Raw genomic sequence first — 22,965 nt, 5'->3', positions numbered from 1 at the left:
GCAGGGAGCCTGACGCAGCACTCGATTCCAGGACCCCGGGATCATGACCCGAGCCGAAGGCAGATGCTTCACTGAATGAGCCACCCAGGTGGCCCGCACAAAACCCTTCTTCATCTAGACTTTCCCCCACTTGGTGCCACTCGTCAAACGAACTTCACCACCAGCAGGAAAGAATTCTCTTCCATGTATGTTTTTCTTATTAAAAAAAAAGGATCTAGCTTATGTACGACTTTGAACTTTTTCTTAACTCTGAACTTCCAAATGTGATTTCAAAGACAACCAAAGCTCTAATGGCAGTCCCTGCGAATGCTCACTGCTTTGACAAGAGCTTCTTCCCCTCCTGCCATGTCTCCTGTAAGGACTTCTCACTGTACCAGTCTCAAGGTTCCAAGGGTGGAATTCCAATTCTATTCTGTGCCATAGATTGGTCTCAGTTTTGGAAAAGGAGCCTAGGTTATAATAAAAATCTCACTAGTTCTAATTTTCTTGAGTCAAGATTTATAACCATCTAAAAATAGCTGAGCCTTTTTCTTTAACCAAAGAGTATAAAAGGGTTTGGCATTTTATTTTATGGGAGGCGGGGGAAATATGGATTTGCAAAGAAAACTCATGGCGTGGACTAGGTAACAGTGAGATTGTTCAACGAACATGAAGCTCTCCCTCCCTCCTTTTACCTACCCCCAGCCCTGCAACTCTGCAGAAAATCGAGAAACACTATTTTTATGCAAAACTTCAACGTGGCATTTATGGATTCATTGGACAATGCTGTCTGCCATTGCTTGTGAAAATGGAAACAATACAACTGTATAACCAGGGTAGCCATGCTCTCCAGGCTGAATTAATCATCTCCAAACGAGCTTAAATTTTGAGACATTTGTGTTTATGGGAAAAAAAATGCCTCAAAGAAATATTGTTTAATAGAGAACAATGTGAGGTATATGTATTTAAATTTAAATCAGGTCCCAAAATATAATGGTAATGAAAGATGTTAAATACAGCTTGAGGATCATTTGAATAGGAGAGGATGAAGACCTAATAAAAGAAGGAAAACTATTCCTACGGGGCCAATAAGTTACAAATGAAACCCAGTTGTTCTCTTTTTCAGATTTCATTCCCTTGAACCTTCTCTGCCATTCCTTCAAATCTTTGCAGGGCTCCAACTTCCAGTGAACAATCAGGTGTTTTATTTTTAATTAACACAAGTGTCATGGGTGTAACACTCTGCTCTTTCTCACTTTCAACATCTGTCTCTGTCTCTCTTCTCTATTAATGGAATCTGACTCAATTCGCAACACCAATTAGGAGAGCCTTCTCTGGTCTAGTTTTAAACTTTCCTCAGTAAAGGTGGCATGCTTATAAAATGCTGTTTCTTTTAAGGACAGTATTAGGAGAAAAAAATTACAGTATCTTGTTTCAGTAATTATTCTGTTGTGCTGTTTGCACAAATATGTAAAGGAATCATCACCATTGGCTTTATGTAGACGAAAAGACCAGCAAAATCAATGGGTAGGTTTGTTGCTTTTTTTGGGTTATCGTGTTAAAAGTTATTTGGATATTGGGGTGCTGGGGTGGCTCAGTCGGTTAAGCAGCTGACTCTTGATTTCAGCTCAGGTCATGATCTCAGGGTCCTGGGATTGAGCCGCATGCACCGGGCTCTGGGCTGAGCAGGGAGTCTGCTTCAGGATTCTCTCCCCCCTTTTGCCCTTTCCCACCTCGCACACACGCGCGCCCTCCCCCCCCCCCCCCCCCGTCTCTAAAATAAATACATAAATCTCTTTTAAAATGTTAAAAGTTATTTGGATACTGATTTTCACTAATTTATTTACAAACACCTCTATTTATGTGCTAACAGAAGTCACTTACCATAGAATGTCAAGTAGCCAAAAATGGCAGTCAAGAAGTACATAACAAACATGGCGAAAAAGGAGATATTGGAAACCATCTGCATCTTTTTCTGTGATCGACTAGGAACAAAGATAAGGGAATTTTAAAAATTAAAAACCATGTTACTGAATTTAAGTACCGGTGTTAACACTGAAGAATACTAACAACTTTCTATCAGGCTAGGGAAGATATGACCAGCTGAGATTACCCCCCTTCCACCTCCCCTGCCCCCAGCAATTTAAAATAACTTCTTTTATACCAAAGGGGGATGTGAGAGAGAGATTCATGGAACTACCAATCCCTCAAATGTCCTTCCCCATTCTTTTGAAAGAATATCAGGTTCTCATCTGAAGGGCAGAGAATATTTTTTAATATTTGTTTTTGATATTATCTCCATACTCAGCATGTACGGGGAAAAGGGCAGAATAAATTCAAATCTCCCAGCCCAGAGATCAGAGGCAAGGCTAGAACTTGACCTCAGGTGTTCTGTTGCTAAAGCTCTTATTTAGGTTCCTTTTTTCCCACTGAGTAGCTTCAGGGATGCACCTGGAAGTCTATGTTTCCAGAGCAATAAGTACCCAAGTGATCACAACTGTGATGATGAAGGGCTCTATCTCTTAAGTCAAGTTTAGTCTGGGAGTTTGGGTGAACATTTAAGTTTTTTTAATGGCCCAAATAATTCATTTATAAGACTTGTACTCAATAACAGACCACGATAGTCATAACATTTGTTTGTGTCATAACAGGAAAAATTGATAGGTACACACATCAGAAAATTACAAACTAAAAGCTGGACTATTACATTTAAAAGATGTCAAAGACATATTTATAAATGTCCTAAGTATAGGATCATAAGGTAGGATTGATGTACACATAGGTAGATGTAGATATTTTAAAACTTACCCATATATCAATTAAATATGAAAGAGGAAGAGTCATGAGTGAATCAATGCTAAATGATATTTTATTTTTCAAAATGGAAAGAGACAGCTATATTGTATATCTTTTCTGAGCTTAAGACTATGCCATGAAGATTATTTTTATCTGTAAAGTCTGCTTAACAGTAGGCTAAAATGAGAACCCAGGAGGAAATTTATAAGCAGGACTTTAGTTTTCTCTAAAACAGCAATCAAAAACAAATCCATAGAATCATCTTAATAGTTTAAAATGAACAATAATATTCTCTTGTCCAGTTTGTGGCCTTAACATTAATTTCTTTCTGCCTGATTTCGCAGCCTTTTCCCTCTAAACCAGTAAGAGGCAAATCAGACACAACGCATTCTGCAGTTTATACATGAATCTGATTATTATTATACACTTGCAAAATAAGCATAAGTGACATAAAGCAACAGAAATACTTGAACTCTCCTAAGTAATATAGTATGCGAAAAAACCAATTTAACAAAAAAAGTCCACACAGTTGGCCACTTTATATATTTACGGCCAAAACATACTGCAGATTTCTGATTTTTCTTGTTCTTTTTTTCCTTTAATATAGTACTTGCTCAAGAATGGCCGAAAGTAAATGTTGAAGCCGGCTGATGAGTCCATGGAGGTTCATTATACAAATCTATTTATTTTAATACAGTACTTGTGTACTAATGAGGGGATGTAAAAAATGATTAAGGTAAAAAAAAAGCAAATCTCTTACTCTTTAAGCTCACTGTAAATTGGCAGGACTGACGGGTGGCAGACAAAAGCAAACGCAATGGTTGGTAAAGCGTACACGGTCTATTTGAAAGAGAAAAATAAACATTAAGAAGAAGCATTTTTTACTCTAAAAATTATTCCGCTCCAGTATTTCTGCACTGTCGTTTTCTCTGACAGCTCTTCAGAATCCCTGGATTATTCGGTTATTAGGAGGGCTTTGATACCAAAAATAGAAGCAACCTTTCTAAGAGAGCTTATCTAGCTTGAGACGTGAGGCACTTGGCACACAGGGGTTTTAGGTTCGCCTCACCTACATCCTATTTTACTGCTTCAGGCAAAGCATCATCCCATATTTACATGGCGCTGGCCAGTCACCGGGGACTTTCCCTGCATTATTTCACGGAGTCTCTACAACAACCCTGAGCAGTAGACAGACCACTGATGCTCTCCCGACTCCCTCCAACAGGTTAGGTGACATGCCCAGGACTTCTCCCATCTCTGTTCCACTGCTCTTTGCTCTATAGGGCGCATCAAATCAGACTTAACAGATGGCATCTAAAAAGACAACTACTTCCTCAGTCACTACTTTGGCTGTGTCCTTAGAGTTGCGAGAGAGAGAGAGAGAGAGATCTCTTTAGTTTTCTTAGATAAGACTTTTTAAAACTCTCAAACTCAATACAACTTCTGATGCAAAAAAAAAAAAGGAAGAAAAGTAACATTTCTCATGCTTTAAGTCTGTGCAAGCACAGGACCAGGCCCATTCTAAAAAAAACCCTGTGAGAGACAGAACAGAATCTTTGTTTTCCACATGGGGTTTGGTAACTTGTGGAAGGATTTAAATCCAAGCGTGATTGGTTCCATAGTCCACTGTTCTCCATGCCATTAGCAGCATCCCAACTATATGAAAGTTTGCTAAGTGTCAATTTGTGTATCTGTATTTCAACTGTGTGAGCTGGGGAAACTTGAGGGATGCCTTTCTGTCACCACCAGGGAAGAGCAGTGGGCTAACGATGGCATTAATCTGTTTTTAAAGATCTACAAGGAAGAGAGGAGCTGAGACAATGATCCAGAAAGAGATTTTCACAGAGAATGCTTAAGGTTGTCCTTTATGTAAACTGGATAAGAGGAAGCAAGAAATGTAATATTTGCCTATTTCTCAAAGGTCTCCAAATTATGGAATTTGGGAAGCAGTGGTATGGTGCTCTATTGAGAACGAATACTTTCAAAGCAGTTTAATTACAACAAATATGAGAACGATAATGCTCTTAGTAAAATGCTCTTTTTTATATTTAAAATATAAGGAAACTTACCTTTGAATTGAAGGTAACGTATTTTGGTGTACACATGTCAGGGTTTGTTAAATTAGCACTTATTGTTGAATTTAGCTCCATAACAATGCAGGGAATTTGAAATTTTTTGTAGATAACCTGGTATTAAGAAATATAGGAGAAACAATATAGACATTATCAAATAAAGCTAAACAATGAATAACTGCTGCATGGCATTGTACTATGGCAAAACCAAACCAACCATTTTCATCAGCACTTACCACTATCAGGAAAAAAACCATACAGCTCAAAGAAAATCCGCTAGTATAGCCAAGATACCCTAAAAGAAAAGTTGAAAGAATTTATTGTTATTATTTCACGTATCACCTTGTTTCTTTCAATGCATTAACTTTTTTTTAAAAGATTTTATTTATTTATTTGACAGGGAGAGAGTTAGAGAGAGCAGGAACACAAACAGGGGGAGTGGGAGAGGGAGAAGCAGGCTTCCCACCAAGCAGGGAGCCCGATGTGGGGCTCGATCCCAGGACCCTGGGATCATGACCTGAGCCGAAGGCAGACGCTTAACGGCTGAGCCACCCAGGCGCCCCTCAATGCATTATTTCTAGCATAGTTCCAATAATATACAAATATGCCTATGTGAATATAAGATTTATTACTTGAGAGTGCTCCTTTATTTGGCAAAATAATGGTGACTTTAAATAAAAATATTATATTACCGCTTTGATTCCCGTTTTCCCTGATACACTAGACAATGAAGATTCCCAGATAGGGAAAAAAGAGCCTTCCAAATTTGGCCATAGCTCTTTGTTGCTCTACTCTGATGGAGTCATTTTTTTTTTTTTTTTAAGATTTTATTTATTTATTTGACAGAGAGAGACACAGCGAGAGAGGGAACACAAGCAGGGGGCGTGGGAGAGGGAGAAGCAGGCTTCCCGCTGAGCAGGGAGCCCGATGTGGGACTTGATCCCAGGACCCCGGGGATCATGACCTGAGCCGAAGGCAGACACTTAACGACTGAGCCACCCAGGCGTCCCATCTACTCTGAATGGAGTCTTATGGCCAAATGCATTTACTCTTTGATCTACTCTATAGTTCTTTATTATGGACTTATTGTATACATACTGAATATCAGCTACGTAATACTTCTCATCCCAGGTGAGGGGCATACAGAGAGGAGATGAAGTGATTTCTAGGAATAAATTGAGCATCTGGGGATCTTCACCTTGCTCCCCTTGAAGTCCCCCAACCACTGTAACTTCCACAAAGGCAGAGTAAGTGGTCTCTGGGAGGTTGCACTATTCTCTTCCCTGGAGAAGAAGAGCCCTTCCCTCCTTAATCTGAAAAGAGCTACATGTATATATACAGAGAAGCCGAAACACAGACCTAGAAACCAGAAAATTAAGTCGTTTTCAAGATCTACTTCTAGATCTTACATAACAGCTACAGAGACTTGATATTTTTCATACAAAACAAAACACTATGGTTAGCAATCATTTGGGGTAAGAACTTTAACCTAAATGTCTTCCTTGAATTAGCCCAGAATTAAAGGAGATGCGTTTTGGACTGGATAGCAGTCTGGCCACATTATTCAATGTATACAATTCCCATAACATGAGACACACTCGTCTCCAAATATAAACATACACACAAAAAAGGTCAAAACCAAGTGGATAGGACTTGGTGATTATCTGCAGCCTTTGACTTTTCACTTCTCTCTTTCCCTTCAGTGAAGCAAATAATTGAGATTGGTTAGACTCTGATAATTAAGAGTGATTCATAATACTTCAGGGGATAAATATAAGCAACTTTCTGTTTTGCTAGATTTGAAAATCTACTTCTCTAAATAATCAGGATACTTAAGACCTTGTATAAGGAGAATTCCATTTTCTGTACTTTTCTCAGAGTAGCCTGTAAATTGTGCTATTGGATGTGGCACTGTGTCTGTTGCTGGCCCCAGAACCTCACTGCCCCCCTCTACAGCTCAGTAGAGGGATTGCTTAGGAGGTCACATACTGACCAGTGTTTTTATGCTATATTAAAGTCAAGCCTGAGTAATACTTGTAATTTATCATTCACTTAATCTTTACCCTACAAGTGAAAGTAGAGAGGGCAAAGTTGTTCATTTTTATTAGGTTTCTGACTCATTTGGGCACTGTAGAGACTATGATAAAAGCAAGCTCTTTCCTTACCTAAGTTCTTCAAGAGACACAGAGGGAGGATTATGCCAAAAGTAACTACCACCACCAGAACTCGGCCATCCACATACCAGGCTCTGAAAAAGGCATTTAAGTGGTTGGGTCATATTTCCGTAGAAAGTCACACTTTTTCTCAAATGTAAAATTTCACAATATGTTTTAATGAGTTTTTACCATTATTAATTTTTACCATTAATTTCTATCATTATTCAGGTTTATCCAAACACTTTAACCCAACCACTCCCCATTTACTATCGTCTCTCTCCCAAGTGATGGAAGAAGGGATTTTTTTTCCCTCCCCCATCAGCTAAATGTGGCATTCCTCTGAATAATTTACGTGATTTCAAAGCTGAATGCACACACTGCATTCTGTCAGATAGCAACATGTCTTATCAATTATTTAAGGAGAAGTTCCTTTTTGTTTTGCTTGGCTAATACCATTGAAAAACAAGTCAACACAGGTAGGCATCGCTTTCTCCCTAACCTCTTGTATTTGACCTTGAGTCCTGATGACAGAACACAAGGAACTCTGGCTCCTATGATTCTTCCTTGAAAGAAGACAGAAAAACTAAGACTGACAAGAACTGTTAAACAAGAAGGAGTGAAAACAGTGGACGTGCCAGGTGTAGCTCCAACATTTTCCAAGCTTATCTTTAATGAAGTCGGCTCGTGTAAATTTTGCTCCCTTCTTTAAGAAAGAGACTAGGGTCTTAATGTTTTTGCGTGTTCCACTTCTGTGTTAAATATATGTCTGTGTTAAAAATACTCTGTATCCATTCTGTTTTGTAGAAACTAGATATAGATTTCAGGCTCTCTGGGAGATGCAGCATCTACTGTTTGCAGCCTGACAGATAAATCTACCTTTTAGATGCTCAGAGTCAAATGGCTTTCCCTGCTTCTTTCATTTATATAACAGCCCCAGAGAAATTTGTTGGAACAACAAAGTAAGAAAAAAACAACCCAGGGAAAACTCAGGTGCCTCCAGTTTTCATAAAACAAAAACTTTGGTTAGCCCACATTTACATTAAAAATATTTTCGTTATCTTACAAAAAAAATGGTCTATAACTTACGAAAATGCCTCTTCCTTTCCCATGAGAAACTTTATGGCGGAGGGTAGTTCATTTTTTACTATGAAGAGGTAGCTCAGCATTGCTAGAGGAAAATGAGAACATTTTTAGAAAGAAGATACTAAGGCTCATGTTGCAAGCTATATAAAAGGCTGCCAGCCTGTTCTTAGACTGACCTTCAATGAGACACAAAGACAGTTTTAGCTACTCAGTATACTTGGTTTTATTTTTTTTATTTTTTATTTTTTTTAAGCAGACCCCCCCGCCGAGCAGGGAGCCCGATGCGGGACTCGATCCCGGGACTCCAGGATCATGACCTGAGCTGAAGGCAGTCGCTTAACCGACTGAGCCACCCAGGCGCCCTATTTATTCATTTATTTGAGAGAGTGAGAGAGAGAGAGAGAGCACATGAGAAGGGGGAGGGGCAGAGGGAGAAGCAGACTCCCCGCCGAGCAGGGAGCCTGATGCGGGACTTGATCCAGGGACTCCAGGATCACGACCTGAGCCGGAGGCAGTCGCCCAACTGACTGAGCCACCCAGGCGCCCCAGTATACTTGGTTTCAAATGAGTGACTGCTCTTACTTTCTGCCTTACTTTCCATGTGCCATTTTAGCAAGGAGAGCGGTGCTGCTTCCACTTTGTTAAAATTCATGCGGCCACCCAACCACCGGATTTAGAGACGATAATAATAGGCACATACTTTAAAGTCGGGGGTAGAGAAGCGTGTTCCTTTACCTCCAGTGTTCTGTAGCGAAGTGGCTCCAAAGATCACGAGCTTCCCTGTGGCACCAAAGACCTGTTCTCCCAGCTTTTCATAAACCATGCAGCCTATTTGAAAATCATAGTTGAGAACACAAGAAGTGACACAGGGATCTAAAAGTGAAAGAAAGCCAATACTTCTGCACTCTACGGGCTATTCCCCAAGTTAGTCCGTCTTTCTCAAAACCACACACGTAGCCTTTTGGGCTTTGCAAGGGTTAAGGTGTTGCAACCTCGTGACATCTTAAAATGTCAGACATGGGGCCCCTGGGTGGCTCAGTCGGTTAAGCGACTGCCTCCAGCTCAGGTCATGATCCCAAGGTCCTGGGATCGAGCCCTGCATCGGGGTCCCCGCTCTGCGGGAAGCCTGCTTCTCCCTCTCCCACTCCCCCTGCTTGTGTTCCCTCTCTCGCTGTGTCTCTCTCTGTCAAATAAATAAAATCTTTAAAAAAAAAATAAATAAATAAAAATTAAAAAAAATAAAATAAAATGTCAGACATGACCACCATTTCTCCTTTTTCAGGTTGGCTACAAAAGCATTTACAATTCAATTATTAGGTCATAAAAGGCTTATTTTTAACTATCTCGAAGAGTCTTCCTACTTGGGGAGGAGGGTGGAGATTCCTACTCTGATCTCCTTCTCAATCTGGTGCATATCATTAAAGATTTGATTTAAAAATAAAAATCCTTATAGTTGGGACGAAAGTTTCCTTTTGAATTAATTATGTGAACTGATGAGGCTAACAAGGGATTATTTTAATAACATTCCACGAATGCCTCATATGTCCTAAACACAATAACAAACATATGATAGTCAACACCAGAACGTTGATCATTTGTAAAACTTAGTTCAAAGATATGCAACTCAGAAAAGAGACCAATAGATAAATCTGTCAAAAGAATAATTTGGCTACAGCAAAATCCTAACATGTTCAACTGTCTCATCTCAATGAATACTAAACTGCTAAACCATCCATTAAAAAAACATGTTTATATTTCTTTATGACAGTTCGGTTCACGTTTTCAAAATGTTCACAGAAAGCAATATGGGTCAGACTATAATTAAAACTTTGTTTAATCTCTCATAAGACTGGTGTTTAAACAAGACAATTGTAGATCCTCAATCTATTACAAAATGTCCCAGTTAAATGGAGTCGTCTCTGTACAGTAATAGTTGGCCAATGTGGTTTTAGCTAAAGTAAAAGTCAAAGTATTACAAACAGAATCCATTTGTCCCAGGAATAGAAAACAAACATTTCAGGTATTACACTCCCCAGAACTTAGAGCCTTTCCACAGCACCCTTGCTCCCACATTGCCTCGGGTGTAACATTTTCTCCTTGGAATACACACACAAGAGAATGAGAGCTCCATTTACTTTTAAAATCTTGAAGTCTATAATATCAAAACTTGGGATCCTTGTTCTGAATTTATAAAGACCTAAGGAAAAACTGAAGCCTTTCAAATGAAGTCATCTTAAACTAGAAAAATAGGTATAATTGGGGGTGTGCTTTAAATGGCAACACTATTCTCTCAGTGTTCAAGACAATTTAATTTCCATGGTGCTGTATCTATTTCTCTGGGTAAATGCCACCATAGGTTTTTGAGGGACTGTAGGTCAAAGTACTGTTCAATAATCAGTTGCTGAATGGGGAGGATATCACTCATTCACAATATCACCATGCAAATCATTCACCCTGGCTTTAACAAAATTAGACATATTATCAGCTTACCTGTTTCCTTTGAACAGATCAAAAGAAGGTTTATTGAATATATAGATAGCAGTGTCACAGAAGTCAAAAGTATCCTAAAGCAAAGAAAATAAGTCTTGTAATAACTATAAAAGAACATACTTGGACCTTACATTTTAGAAGGACAAAGGCTTATTTATATGGTTAACACTGTTTGTTGGTTGCATCCAAATTTTGGAAACTATTGGTCACACCCTCTTTAAAATCCTCAATAAAAATGTTCTACCAAATAAAGAGCTACTCATTAGAATCTGAGTAACCCTAACTGTGCAAATCCTCTACCTTAATTCAAAGCCTAAATAGCTCTCTGAGGTCATTTCAGTTGAAATGACTTTCAAACAGTATTATGAAAGAAAGCTTTTATGGTCTATGATGTACTTTCTGTTACATCCGTGTGAGAAAGTGTGAAAGAGGTGTAGGGCTGGGGGTGGGGGGTAGGGGCTGAGGGAAAGGCTTGTCAATGACCATGTAACTTTAGACAACTTGCTCAATTTCTCCCATCCCTAGATTCCTCACCTATAACATAGACACAAGCTAAATGAAGTCTAAGGTTCTTTTCATCTAATTACTCCATGGCTATTTTTGAATCTATATACTGGACCACTGAGATAATTCACTTTTTTTGCACCTGGTTCCTCTTAAAGACTAAGCACTTCTTTTAACTGATGGGAAAATGTTGACAAGCAAAATGAAAAGACTTTTTTGAATGACGAACTCATGTTTTTGTTTTAGTACATCTGGCTCATTATCAAACCCTCCTCAAGAAAAAGCACAGTTAAAATGATGTGGGAGATTACATAGATTATTTCTGAATCATTTGGTTAAAACAGACTTGGTAATTGAAAATAAAACCTATTTGCTAAAAAGAAAAAAAATTCCAGTCCCCCAAATGAAACCACACACTCCCTGATGTAGGGAAATATATCCCTAGAACAATATATTAGTGCAGTTGATTCCACATTTGAGTAATTAAGGCAAAGATTTTTCTAGCAAGTGTCATTGAGAGGTACTTGGTGCATCATGCAATTCTCTCTGTGTGGGCTCTCTCTTCCCAACCTCATCCCCCAGCCCGCATACCCACTGAACCACTGTCCTTGGGCCCAGCTCAGATGTCACCTCCTTAGGTGACTTCCCTTGCCCCAGGCAGAAAGACAGTTCCGTGGCTCTCTCATGTCTTACGGCGTTTTGCTTCTCCTATATGCAATGGGGGAGTACACAATGATCAACTGCAGAGCAGACAGAATGCCAGAGATTGGTCACAAAACATAAAAGAGGGACAGAGGTCAGCAGAGGTAAAAACAAACACTGAGAGAAAGAACAGAAAACCTAACACTCTGGGTGAAGACCAAACTGACCAGCTAATAAAAAGGGGAATTTAGGGGTGCCTGGGTGGCTCAGTCGTTAAGCGTCTGCCTTCGGCTCAGGTCATGATACCAGGGTTCTGGGATCGAGCCCCACATTGGGCTCCCTGCTCAGCGGGAGGCCTGTTTCTCCCTCTCCCACTCCCACCTGCTTGTGTTCCCTCTCTCGCTGTGTCTCTCTCTGTCAAATAAATAAATAAAATCTTTTTTAAAAAAAGGGGAATTTAGGTGAAGATATGATGGTAAGGAAGTGCATTCAGACATATATTGACTTAGCTAAGATCCTTGAGTGGGAGGGTGATTAAGAAGGTAAGTCCCTTATTATCTATTCTGGCTGAGGGACAGGAGAAACTGAGAGCAGGCAGTTATTCACCCATCCAGTAGTTCTGAGATATGTAATGGAACACGATTTGATATGCTCTGCCAGAGAGGAAGATACAGGACCCAACTGTGGTATGATTTTTCTTTCACCTTGTAAGAGATAAACAATATTTATTCTGAAGAAGCAAGCTTCAAATTTTGCTCAGAGTTCACTCATGTTTTTAGGGACAATGAACACGAACGGGCAACTCCTACGTGTGCATGCGGCAAGCCATAGAGGACTTGGGCGTGATGTGGACTAGCATGGGCTTCCAGTTGGGGATAGGAGAGATGCAAGTTTCTGCTGCTCTGGAGTGACCACGTGCCCTGTTGAGTCTATCCCCCTGGGACTGACCTAGAGAGGAGAGGGGATCCTGCCACGGGGCCCCAGGCTAATGAGTAGAGAGTATGACCTTGCAGGAACTATGTGCCTAGCAGGTGGGACAATTACTCATGTCTACCTAATGATTAACCAAAGGCCCTAAGCCTAGGAGATCTGGGTACTTATTAGCAAAAGAAACATTATAAGGAAACATCCATTCCCTCAGCTAGCAGCCCCTGGGACCACATGGCTCTTGCACATGGTTGCCTCCCAACACATTCTACTGGGTTGAATGTCTTTGTAGGTGATGCTCAGCTGACCTGTGGCCCTTGGCAAGAAGTAAAGGATTTCTTCATAAACTCCCATCACCTCTTTTTCTCTTTCTGGGGGGAAAAGTGTTTTTCAGGGAAGAGATTAGCAGGGAGTTCATCTATCTTCTCCTCCACACTTACCAACAGCAGAGTGAGGTCCTCCCACTGTGATGAAAACGACCCCCCTGCTCCTATGTTTAAGAGACATAACACTGCGCCCCAGACAAAAGGACCTGGAGTGAGAGTCTGACAGTCTCTGCCTTTAACCACCCCACCTCTGAAGACGGTCTTCTTCATCCTTCCCAAAATATAGAGCTTCCCTTCGAAAACCAAAAACTAACATAAAACAAAACCCTTTTTCTATGAGGTTGTAAGAGGCAAAACCTGTATGTAAAATTTTAAGACCGCTTTAGGCTATAAAAAATATCTAGAAGTATTAATGGAATTAAAAGTTAGAGAAGTGCATCTCCTTGTTTAGATTCTTAGCAAGAAACTCTAAGTTGTCTAATTGGCTATAATGATGCTAGAATAGTTTAAGGGCATCCAGAGATGTCAAAGACAAAAAAACATAACATCAAGAAGAAAGAGCAGGAGGAATGACTTGCGAGAAATGTAATGACTTATTTGAACATTTCTCCTGTCTTGAGCGTGATTGTACCTCTATTTGTCCAATTAGATATTTGTACATATTATTGTGGTTTGCTGGAAGAGAAATATACACCGGTATTCCTGTGCTAAGAGGAACATGAGTGATTCCTTTTTTCATCTCATCCGGACATCATGTTCGCTTTCATACTTCTAATCATTGACGACAAGTTCTAATATGGTTATGGCAAAAACCACTTGAAAAAGGCGTTTGGGTGGCAACTAAACGTCAGCAATAGGAACTGAGCTGTCAAGGTGTTGGTATTTCAGACTTATGTTCAGCCTTGAAGAGAAGGGGATCCAGAACTTGTAGCTGGACATGGGCACTGGGGAAGCAGCGGCAGGGGAGTTATCTAGTGAAGAATGTGGTCAGGAACTTCTGAGAACCCTCACGTTGTCAGCAACACTTTGAAAGAGGTGGTGCGGGGACATCCTCGGAGAGTTTGTGTCCCCTATGGGGAAGGAGCCTGTTAGGAAACAATTCTAGACTCCAGGATCAGGAAGGGACCTTTAGACACCACCCTGTCCAGCTTCCCACCCAGCACAGGAAACCTCTCTGCTGCATCCAACACACAGGCATCCAGGTCTGCAAGGTGTGTCACAGGGGACACATACGCCACCCATCCCATCCTGTTTCTGGAAAGTGCCACGCACAGGAACTGAGGCTGAGCTGAAACTACCACTGCCATTTCACCCTTTGGACCTACTTGAATCTACTTGAAATCGAAACCCTCTTCCACCAAACAGTCCATCTGATGGCGCTCATTTTCAGATTGTGCCCTTTGACCTACACCTCTCCAATTCTTCCAGCTTTCATCCTGTGATGGGGAAGTTCAGGCTCTTTACATCTCAGTCATGGTCCAGTTCCTCAACCATCCTTTGTCATGGCTGTATGCCAAAGAAAAGCACAACGCCGTCACATCAGTTTTGGTCCATATAGCGCAAAGCACGTTAAGATTATTAAGTTGAGCTGGACATCATGCTTCCTTGAAGGCAACCTATTTTCGTGTTCATTTTTACGGCAACCAAGCCACACTTTTCTTATTGAGCTTCTGTTGGAAACTCATATTAGGCTACTCTTCCTGGTTCTATCCTGTGTATACTTTTTTTTAAAGGATTCTGCACTTTTGCATTATATTTTGTCTTTCCTGTCTTGTGATATCTTTTAAAATTGTTGATCTTTTTTACTTATGTATCAACTATCTCATCAAGCTTCATATCTTGAATTTGCCTTCATTCAAGTCACTGGTGCTAACTTTGAATAGAACAAGACCCCAATCTAGAAAATGGCCCCCTGCCCCATCAACTGATCCAGCCAGAAACCTGGAAGTCACCCTTGATCTTTTATCTACTCTCTCATCCCTCACATCTAATCATTGGCAAGTGTCCTATCACTTCTCACTCCAAAATAGTTCCTAAATCCATATACCTTTTTTTTTTTTTTCCATCTCCACTGCTACTACTCTGATCCAAGCCACCAACACCTCTCATTTCTGGGCAACTGTAGTACTCTGTATCTGTCTCTCATTTCTTGCCCTCTCTGATCCATCCTCCACCTAGCAGCCCAAGTAATGTTTTTATTTCATTGCTTTATTATTTTCCTCCATTACTAGACTGTAGGATAGGCCATGACGGTTTAATTCAGAGTTGTAGCCCATCCTGTTTGCCAATTTACATACAATACCAAACAGACTCTTAGCTAAGAATAAGTGAATTTACAGATTAGTATCTCATTTGTAAGTCATATGGGATTATGCCAAACATCTTGCTAAAATCAAGATACATTCTTCCTAAGACAATCCTGTGACCTACTAGTTCACTATTATCTCAAAAGATGAAGTTAGTTTAGCACAACGATTAAGGAAGACCCTATTGACCTCTATGGAGCAATATTTTCTACAGTATTTGCACATAAAAGCTATCTAATAATTTGCTCTTGAATTACGCTTGAGATCTACTTTTTATCACTTCTGAAAGTTGGGATGAAATCTGCCCATTTCTAGTCCTCTGGCGATACTCCTGCTTTCCATGATTTCTTAAATATTTTTGACAGGGATCCTAGGTATATTTACTGTATTTGGTACAAGAAAATTTTGGCTCCTACCTTAAACAGTAACATCTAAGCATCTATTTTAAAAACATTTATTTGTTACTGTTTTGAATCACATTGATAAAACTGTAATTCTTTGTTCTACCCTAACTTACCCAAAGATTACTTGGATAACATTATAATAAATTCCATTTCTTCAAGTACTATATGCTAACCAAATGGAAAATGGTGACAACAGAACCAAATATTTAAGACAATTGAAATGTTCGTTTTTTGTTTTTTGTTTTTTTTAAGTAGGCTCCATGCCCAGTGTGGTGCCCTATGCAGGGCTTGAACTCATGACCCTGAGATCAAGACCTGAGCTGAGATCCAGAGTCGGTTGTTTAACTGACTGAGCCACCCAGGTGCCCGGGCAATTGAAATGTATATGCCATGACTGTGGTGGTGACTTCATAACTATATTTGAGTAAACTTACAAATCCTATCCTTTAAATTGGAGAATTTTATTGTATATAAATTATACCTTAAAAAGAAAAAAAAGACCAACCCCACATCACTTCAAGGACGATGAGACTATCTTTTAAAAGCCTAACTAAGGGGCGCCTGGGTGGCTCAGTCAGTTAAGCGTCTGCTTTCAGCTCGGATCATGATCGCAGGGTCCTGGGATCGAGCCCCACGTCGGGCTCCCTGCTCCGCAGGAAGCCTGCTTCTCCCTCTGCCACTCCCCCTGCTTGTGTTCCCTCTCTCACTGTGTCTCTCTCTAATAAATAAAATCTTTAAAAATAAATAAATAAAAAAGAAAAAGAAAAGCCTAGCTAAACAACAAGAAATCGTATGACATACTCCCCACCCAGCCTCAGAGCCCTCGAGAGAGGGAGATGAAGCAGCAGTCACAACTCTGGATCCAGAAACAGCTTCCACGGGGGTGACCAGATGGGGGTGTTTGGGGCTGCCATGCACCTGAGTGCTTTCAACTCCTCCAGGACCCATTCCTCTTAAAAAATAAGAGAACCCTTCCCAATCTTCCCTGCATGACTCCCCCTGTCCTTTCCCTTGCCGAAGTTTAAAGCAGCTGTCCTCAAACTTCAATGGTATATACGAATCTCCTTAGGGCCTTGTTACATTGAAGATTCTAGTTCAGTAGATGTGGGGTGGGACCTGAGGTTCTGCACTTCTCACACGCTCCCAGGTGTCGTGGATGCTGCTAGTCCACGAGCCACACTTGCAGTAGCAAGGATTTAAAGCTGCAGCTCTGGCCCCGTTAGCTAGCAGGTCTCGGTGCTTCTGTTTCTCACGACTGTTGAACTGGTGCCACGTGGCCTGCCACACTGTCTGCAGCTGGGGTGCCATGCCGCCATCACATGCGACTGCCTGTGACACAGACCCCACAGCCGTCCAGGGGAGACTGCAGTGAAGGGGAAGCATTTACAGCTAAATCGTTATCAGCCCTCTGGGACGCTGACTGGCTCTCAGCATCAATGTGAGGTCTGGCCTACTTTCTTTGGTCGACTTGCTCAGGGTCTTAGAGCATTATTTGTTTCACCACATATATATTTTAAAATTAGGGGCGCCTGGGCTCAGCCAGTGAAGCGTCTGCCTTCAGTTCAGGTCATGATCCCGGGGTCCTGGGATTGAGCCCTGCGTCGGGCTCCCTGCTCGGCGGGGAGTCTGCTTCTCCCTCTCTCCGTCTGCCCCCCTCCCAACTCGTGCTCACTTGCACTCTCTCTCAAATAAGTAAATAAAATTATTTTCAGTGCCACACCCCTTTCCCCACCCCAGCCACGTCTCTTTCCTGCCAAAAGGGATCTGAGGCTCACCACGCTATATAAATCTTCCTCTTTTAAACCCAGTTAAAAGTATAAAACTTTTACTGTCCTCATGATTAGAATAGTCGATATAAAAACTCCCTGCACTGGAGGAAAAGTAGTCTTTTTCACTAGTCTTTTATCTACCATCACTTCCCACCAATCCACAGCCCCTCCCTCCAAAACTCAGAGACACACAATCTGGTTGATGCAGAATATTTACAAGAAAATCTAAAATTCCAGTACAAGCCAATTGGACAAACTGTAGGAAACACACTGTTTTCTGGCCAACCATCTTTCTCCAGTCCTTCCCCTCTGTTACTGGCCTCTCTTTCACTTTCTTCTACCCCTTCACTTTCTCCTACCTTTCCAAACTATCTCCACCTTCCTGTCTTCCCCCCCTCTACTTTTTTTATTCATCTCTTATCTCTACTAACTCTCTCTGCCCTTCCATATGCTCCCTGCCAACTCTTCCCAAGGGACATATCTATATGAAGTGAGTAAGGATCTAAAAACACTGCTGCAGAGAGCAGAGCATTAGCTGGGGATGAAGGGAGGGCTGGGCAGATGGAGAACCCAAGCAAGGATGTTGAATAAGTTACCCATCTGCGTGGTTAAGGAGCTCAGATTCGGGGGTTTCCAGCCATTGTGACAGAGAGCTGGTGGAGAAGGGGATTTTAGAGTGTGGGAAAGAGAGGGGCTTTCAAGTGAAAGGCCGTGACACCTGAGCTGGACAGGGAAGGAAGTGTGCTTCTCCCTGAGGTTCTCAGAGACAGAGGTTCTCCATGATACTGGAGGACAGGCACAGTGGGAGTACCCGAGGGAGGAGCCTGGAAGTGGAGGGGGTTGTGGTCAGAAATAGACCCTCTGGAGGGTAACTGCAGAGGCAGGGTGGTGCTGCATGGTTCCTGGCCCAGGAAAGCCATGCTAGTGGAAAGCTTAAGTGGAAAAAAAAAAAAAAAAAAAAGGTGCCATGGAGGAAGAATTGTCTATTTAATGAGAGCCCAAATGGGAGGAGACGTGCCTGAAAGTGAGGAGAGAGGGACCAGGTGTTCTGAGTCCCTAATCCAGGTGAAAATTTTAAATATTTTGGAAAATTCAAAATTATCTTTTACATACAACTTTACTTCAATAGGGATTCAATATAATTAATAAAACAATTGATCATTACTACCAATAAATTTAGGGTATTTTCAATACATCAGGCCCACACTAAGCACTTTAAAATATTTCACTTATGAGTATTTACTATTACCATTTTACATAAAGAAATTGAAGTTCAGAGAGGTTAAGTAGTTTGTCTAAGGTCAGAGCTAGTATTAGAGCCCTCAAACCCTCATAGTCTGACTCCAAAGTCCTTACCCACCCATGCTATATTGTCTGCCAAAGTCAAATATCCACAGAGGAACAACAGTGTAAGCAGGAGACAAACAACTTAGAATGAAATACATCACAAGGCTAACACAACCTGCTGTTAACAGTGAGATTTTGGGTGATTTCTTTATACTTAATTTATTTTATGCATTTTCAAAATGGTCTTTAATGATTTTCTTACTTTTACAATAATAGCATTAAAATGAAAAATGTAAAGAACCTTTCAGATGATAGTAGTATTATTCCAATTCTTCCCTTTGGGGAGGGGGGGGTGAAGAGTTGCATTTGTTTAAACTCCAAGGTCATTAATATAGTCCCTATTTCATTTAAGGAACTCACAAGATATTTAAAGAAAGGAGCAGAAACATGTAATTATTCAGTCCCAAAGTGCACTTCCTAGTCACTAGATTGTGACTAAATTTCAACATTCTGAGGGTCAGAGAACCAGCACACCAGGATCTGGTAGCATGCAGTTATTTGTAATATTTACACATTAGAGAGTGAAAGGGATGGTTTTTAAATGCTGAGCTGGGAACAGGCAGGGATCAATTATTTGTACAATTCCTACCATTTCTTTCCTTGTAGGTAAATCTACATTTTTTGGGTGCAAAGCTGCTCTTAAACTAGCCTCATTGCTGGTTAGGTATTTTGTGTTGTCTAATGAAAGAAATATGCCTCACTGACGACCAAATCAAATAAGATCTAATATGATCCTAAAGAGAAAGAAGTACTTAAAAGAGGTATGCAGACAGAACTAGAATTTTATCAACTTAGTTGATGCTTTGTAAGGTTAAAAAGTTAGGAGGAGGTTTGACTTTAAAAGAGGAAGTCGTACTGGTAAGAAAGAAAGCCATGTGCCATCACCACTTCCTGTTTTTGCCTATAGTCGTTGGTAGAGGGCTGTGGGTTTTGCGGGCACTCCATTTATAACTCTTGACATGCCCTCCTTCCTCTTCTTCCACTCCGCAAGAATAACTGGCTTCCTTTTCTCTCAAACCTAGATCCTTACCTTTGAAAATGAGCCCCCTTTATCATACTCTTAAGATGTAACTCCCGAGTGACAGAAAAATTCCACGGAATCATTAAGTAAAGGAGTGTACTGTTCTCAGTGGGTATTTTGGACTTCACTCCAGCAGGAATGATGGAGCTGGGGCTTCATTCATACCTTCCCACTCTGTTTCCATGGTAACAATGCACATTGAAGGAGAGATGGAAGAGTTAAGAGGACCATACCATGGGCTTGTTGCCCTCCTTCCCCTCACCCCACCACCAGTCACAGTGTCATCCTAGCAAGTGCCTTAGCCTCTGTGAATCTTAGCTTCTTTACGTATAAAATAGGGATGATAAATAGGGTTGTTATAGATCCCATGGAACATGTATACTTGATAACAACTTTTTTTCTCTCTAAAAAAATGAAAGCTACTCTCAGCTGGCAAGCCATACGAAAAGAGGCTACAGGTGGTTTTGGTCAGTACGCTGTAGTTTTCGAACCCCTGATGTAGTCGTAGATCACTGATACCATGGACCCAACGTAAAGTGAAGCTTGCGGCCATAGAACAAAGCAAAACTACCTGGCTCACAAAGGGGCAGTTTTCCACTCTACTAAACCAGCTACGACTCTGTGAGTAATAAAAGTTCAAGCTAGCCTTGAAAATCCAAATTTCTGGACTATACTGACCTGCTGTGCTGAGACACACCTGGCCTACTGCAACTCAGTAAAGTGAACAAAAAGGCATTCATGCAGCATGGAGGTATTAACACTGGTGAAACCTTAGGCAGTAGAGTTAAGTTGCCTCTTGCAGGCTAAGAAAAACACAGTGCTCCCAAATGGAGGCCATGCTGTTGTCCTTGGGTCGCTCCGCAGCACCCGCACTGGATTCGGCTCAGTCTAGACAGGACTGAGCCAACTCCCAGGGCACGCTCTCGCGCATGCGCGCAGTGCACACATCCGCACACCTCCCGGGAGGTGAGAATTGCCTTCTTGGAACCCCTTATCAGACACATCTTAGATGACTCACCAAGTCTGCTCAGCTTTTAAAAACAATGGGTGGGACTCATCTCCTACACTTGCCAACCCTCTTCGTTTACAAAATAAGCCCTCATTTTTAGCACAACACTAACCACTTTCCTATTGCCCTATTTCTGAAAAGCTTCTTAATCCAGTTAATTTCAATAGAGTTCAATGGCACTGCCACTGTCCTTTTTACATGTATCTCAAATGTTGGCAAGCCTGAATGTGCCATTTCTCCTCTTCCAGGATTATTATTCCCAAACAAGAGACTCTGATGCCAGTGATTTTTGCTGCCAGCTGAAGGACAACAATTTTCTCTTCAGATCATTTCTAAGGAACAGTGACTATAACTCAAAGAATTTTAAAAACAAGTAACTGATTGACAAGAGGGAAGATGAATGTGACTACACTCATGGACCTCCTCCTAGGATCACCGGAAGAGTAGAGCTTCCCTCTTGACTTCCTCTTTAATCACTCGGTTTTTAAGATCACAAGATCCAGTTTGGTCTTTCCTCAGGAGGCAAAGAACTGCCTGCTTAGGAGTGCACAGAGAAAGACAACTTAACATTTATGAGGAATAACTTGATAAATATCACACAGACCATGTCTGTTACTGCTAAGAGCAAAATTATCATCTTGGTGGGGGTGATTCAAACTTTCTGGAATATGAAGTAATGAAGTTCAGGAACATGCAGAGTACATATTTGTGAAGGTACACTGCAATCTCACTCCAATTTAGTAGAATTTGCTGAAAAAGATGTCAGACTTCAGAGCTATGCTAAGGCAGTTACTTAAGAATACAAACCTCCTGATATCATGAGAAGCCCATTTTTTTGTGATGGGCTAATAATGATCAAATACCTACAAGATAAGAACAGGACTTAGGGCAATGTGTTGATGGACCTATGGTTCTAATTCCATTTCTGTCTCCCCCTTATGTAGGCTCAACTGTAAAACACTGAACTTAAAAGAGAGAAGGCCCCTGCTAGTCTGATCTTGGTTTACAGAAATCTTTATATTATAGATTGACCCTTACTGGCATGACTATTTACTGGTTTGTTTGTAAACACTGTAATTATAGGCAATACAATGTTGCATCTTTTTAGTGGTTCACAGAGTTACATAAATATTCAGAAAAAGAGAGACAGAATTCACCTACAATTGAAGCAAACAATTTACCACAAAGTGGAGGTAATTGCTGTAAACTGAAAATGACAATTACATTCCTTTTTGCAAATAGCAATTTAACAACAAATGCTCTTTTAGCAATGTAATACTAACCTCTTACAGGATTTAACAGGCTCTGAACTATTTAGAATGTTGAAATGAAGGAGGCATTCGCAGGAAAGTAACCAAGTAACCACTTGCGGTGAGTGCTGTGCTAACCTTGTTATTATCATTAACATCTCCACAGCCCACTGAAAATTTGAGGGTGAGCTAAACATTTCAGTTGTTATTTGCCCTCCCATAAGTTTGCACCAATTATGAGAGCCATTGTTTTGCCCTAAAGCCTTGTTTTGGTTTTGCAAAATCTAATTCTTAGGTATTCATTCATTCATGTCAATGAAATTTTATTGAGAATCACGTATATGAAAGCAACTGTTCTAGATCTTGTTGGGGCCGGCGGGGGGTGGGGGGGGGTGGGGGGGTTGGGATGATTTGAACAAGGAAGAATTAGATATTAATCCTGCCCTTTTAGGGCTCAGAGTTCAATCGGGAAGGTAGAGGAGGATCAGGGAAACAGTTCCGGAGGTGGCATCTGACTGGGCCTCACAGGCCTGTCAGGATTCAGAAGCACAGAGGTGCGTGGGAATAAGGAGGGGAATAAAGAGGGGGAAAGACCAGGGTGACAAGGACGGTGTAGGTGGCCTTTACAGAAAAGAAGGAGGTTGGTGTGGCTGAGATGGAGGCTCTCTGAAGGCAGATGGGGTTGAAAATAGAGTTTGGAATAGGTAACACAGCATCAATGCTTATTCTCGCTCTTAGGGTCTTTTTTTTTTTTTTTTTTTGGTAAAGATTTTATTTATTTATTTGAGACAGAGAGCATGAGAGGGAGGAGGGTCAGAGGGTGAAGCAGACTCCCCGCCGAGCAGGGAGCCCGATGCGGGACTCGATCCCGGGACTCCAGGATC

General features: G+C 41.0%; 1 protein-coding gene and 1 long non-coding RNA gene across 6 annotated transcripts in view; one reads left to right on the top strand and one right to left on the bottom strand.

Moving 5' to 3' along the window:
* The window catches only part of LOC118008933, a 76,319-nt gene extending 54,251 nt beyond the window's left edge, over nt 1–22,068 (top strand). The window contains exon 3 of the long non-coding RNA XR_004678776.1: nt 21,080–22,068. This is a non-coding gene — a long non-coding RNA (uncharacterized LOC118008933). The remainder of the gene's footprint in view (nt 1–21,079) is intronic.
* Nucleotides 1–22,965, bottom strand: part of SLC38A1 (solute carrier family 38 member 1) — a 68,081-nt gene that overhangs the window by 9,129 nt on the left and 35,987 nt on the right. For all 5 annotated transcript variants that reach the window (XM_035002820.1, XM_035002819.1, XM_035002823.1 and 2 more), the window contains 8 exons: nt 10,577–10,650; nt 8,822–8,914; nt 8,090–8,171; nt 7,013–7,095; nt 5,084–5,142; nt 4,845–4,961; nt 3,536–3,615; nt 1,864–1,964 (listed from right to left, as the gene is read on the bottom strand). In XM_035002820.1, the coding sequence (XP_034858711.1) occupies nt 1,864–1,964; nt 3,536–3,615; nt 4,845–4,961; nt 5,084–5,142; nt 7,013–7,095; nt 8,090–8,171; nt 8,822–8,914; nt 10,577–10,650 (689 nt within the window). The remainder of the gene's footprint in view (nt 1–1,863; nt 1,965–3,535; nt 3,616–4,844; nt 4,962–5,083; nt 5,143–7,012; nt 7,096–8,089; nt 8,172–8,821; nt 8,915–10,576; nt 10,651–22,965) is intronic.

This window comes from Mirounga leonina, unplaced genomic scaffold (genome assembly GCF_011800145.1).
Source record: "Mirounga leonina isolate KUSES-001 unplaced genomic scaffold, KU_Mleo_1.0 Mir_126, whole genome shotgun sequence".
Classification (NCBI taxonomy): Eukaryota; Metazoa; Chordata; class Mammalia; order Carnivora; family Phocidae; genus Mirounga; species Mirounga leonina.
The sequence above is the reverse complement of the archived record's forward strand: the minus strand, read 5'-3'. Positions and strand labels throughout refer to the sequence as shown.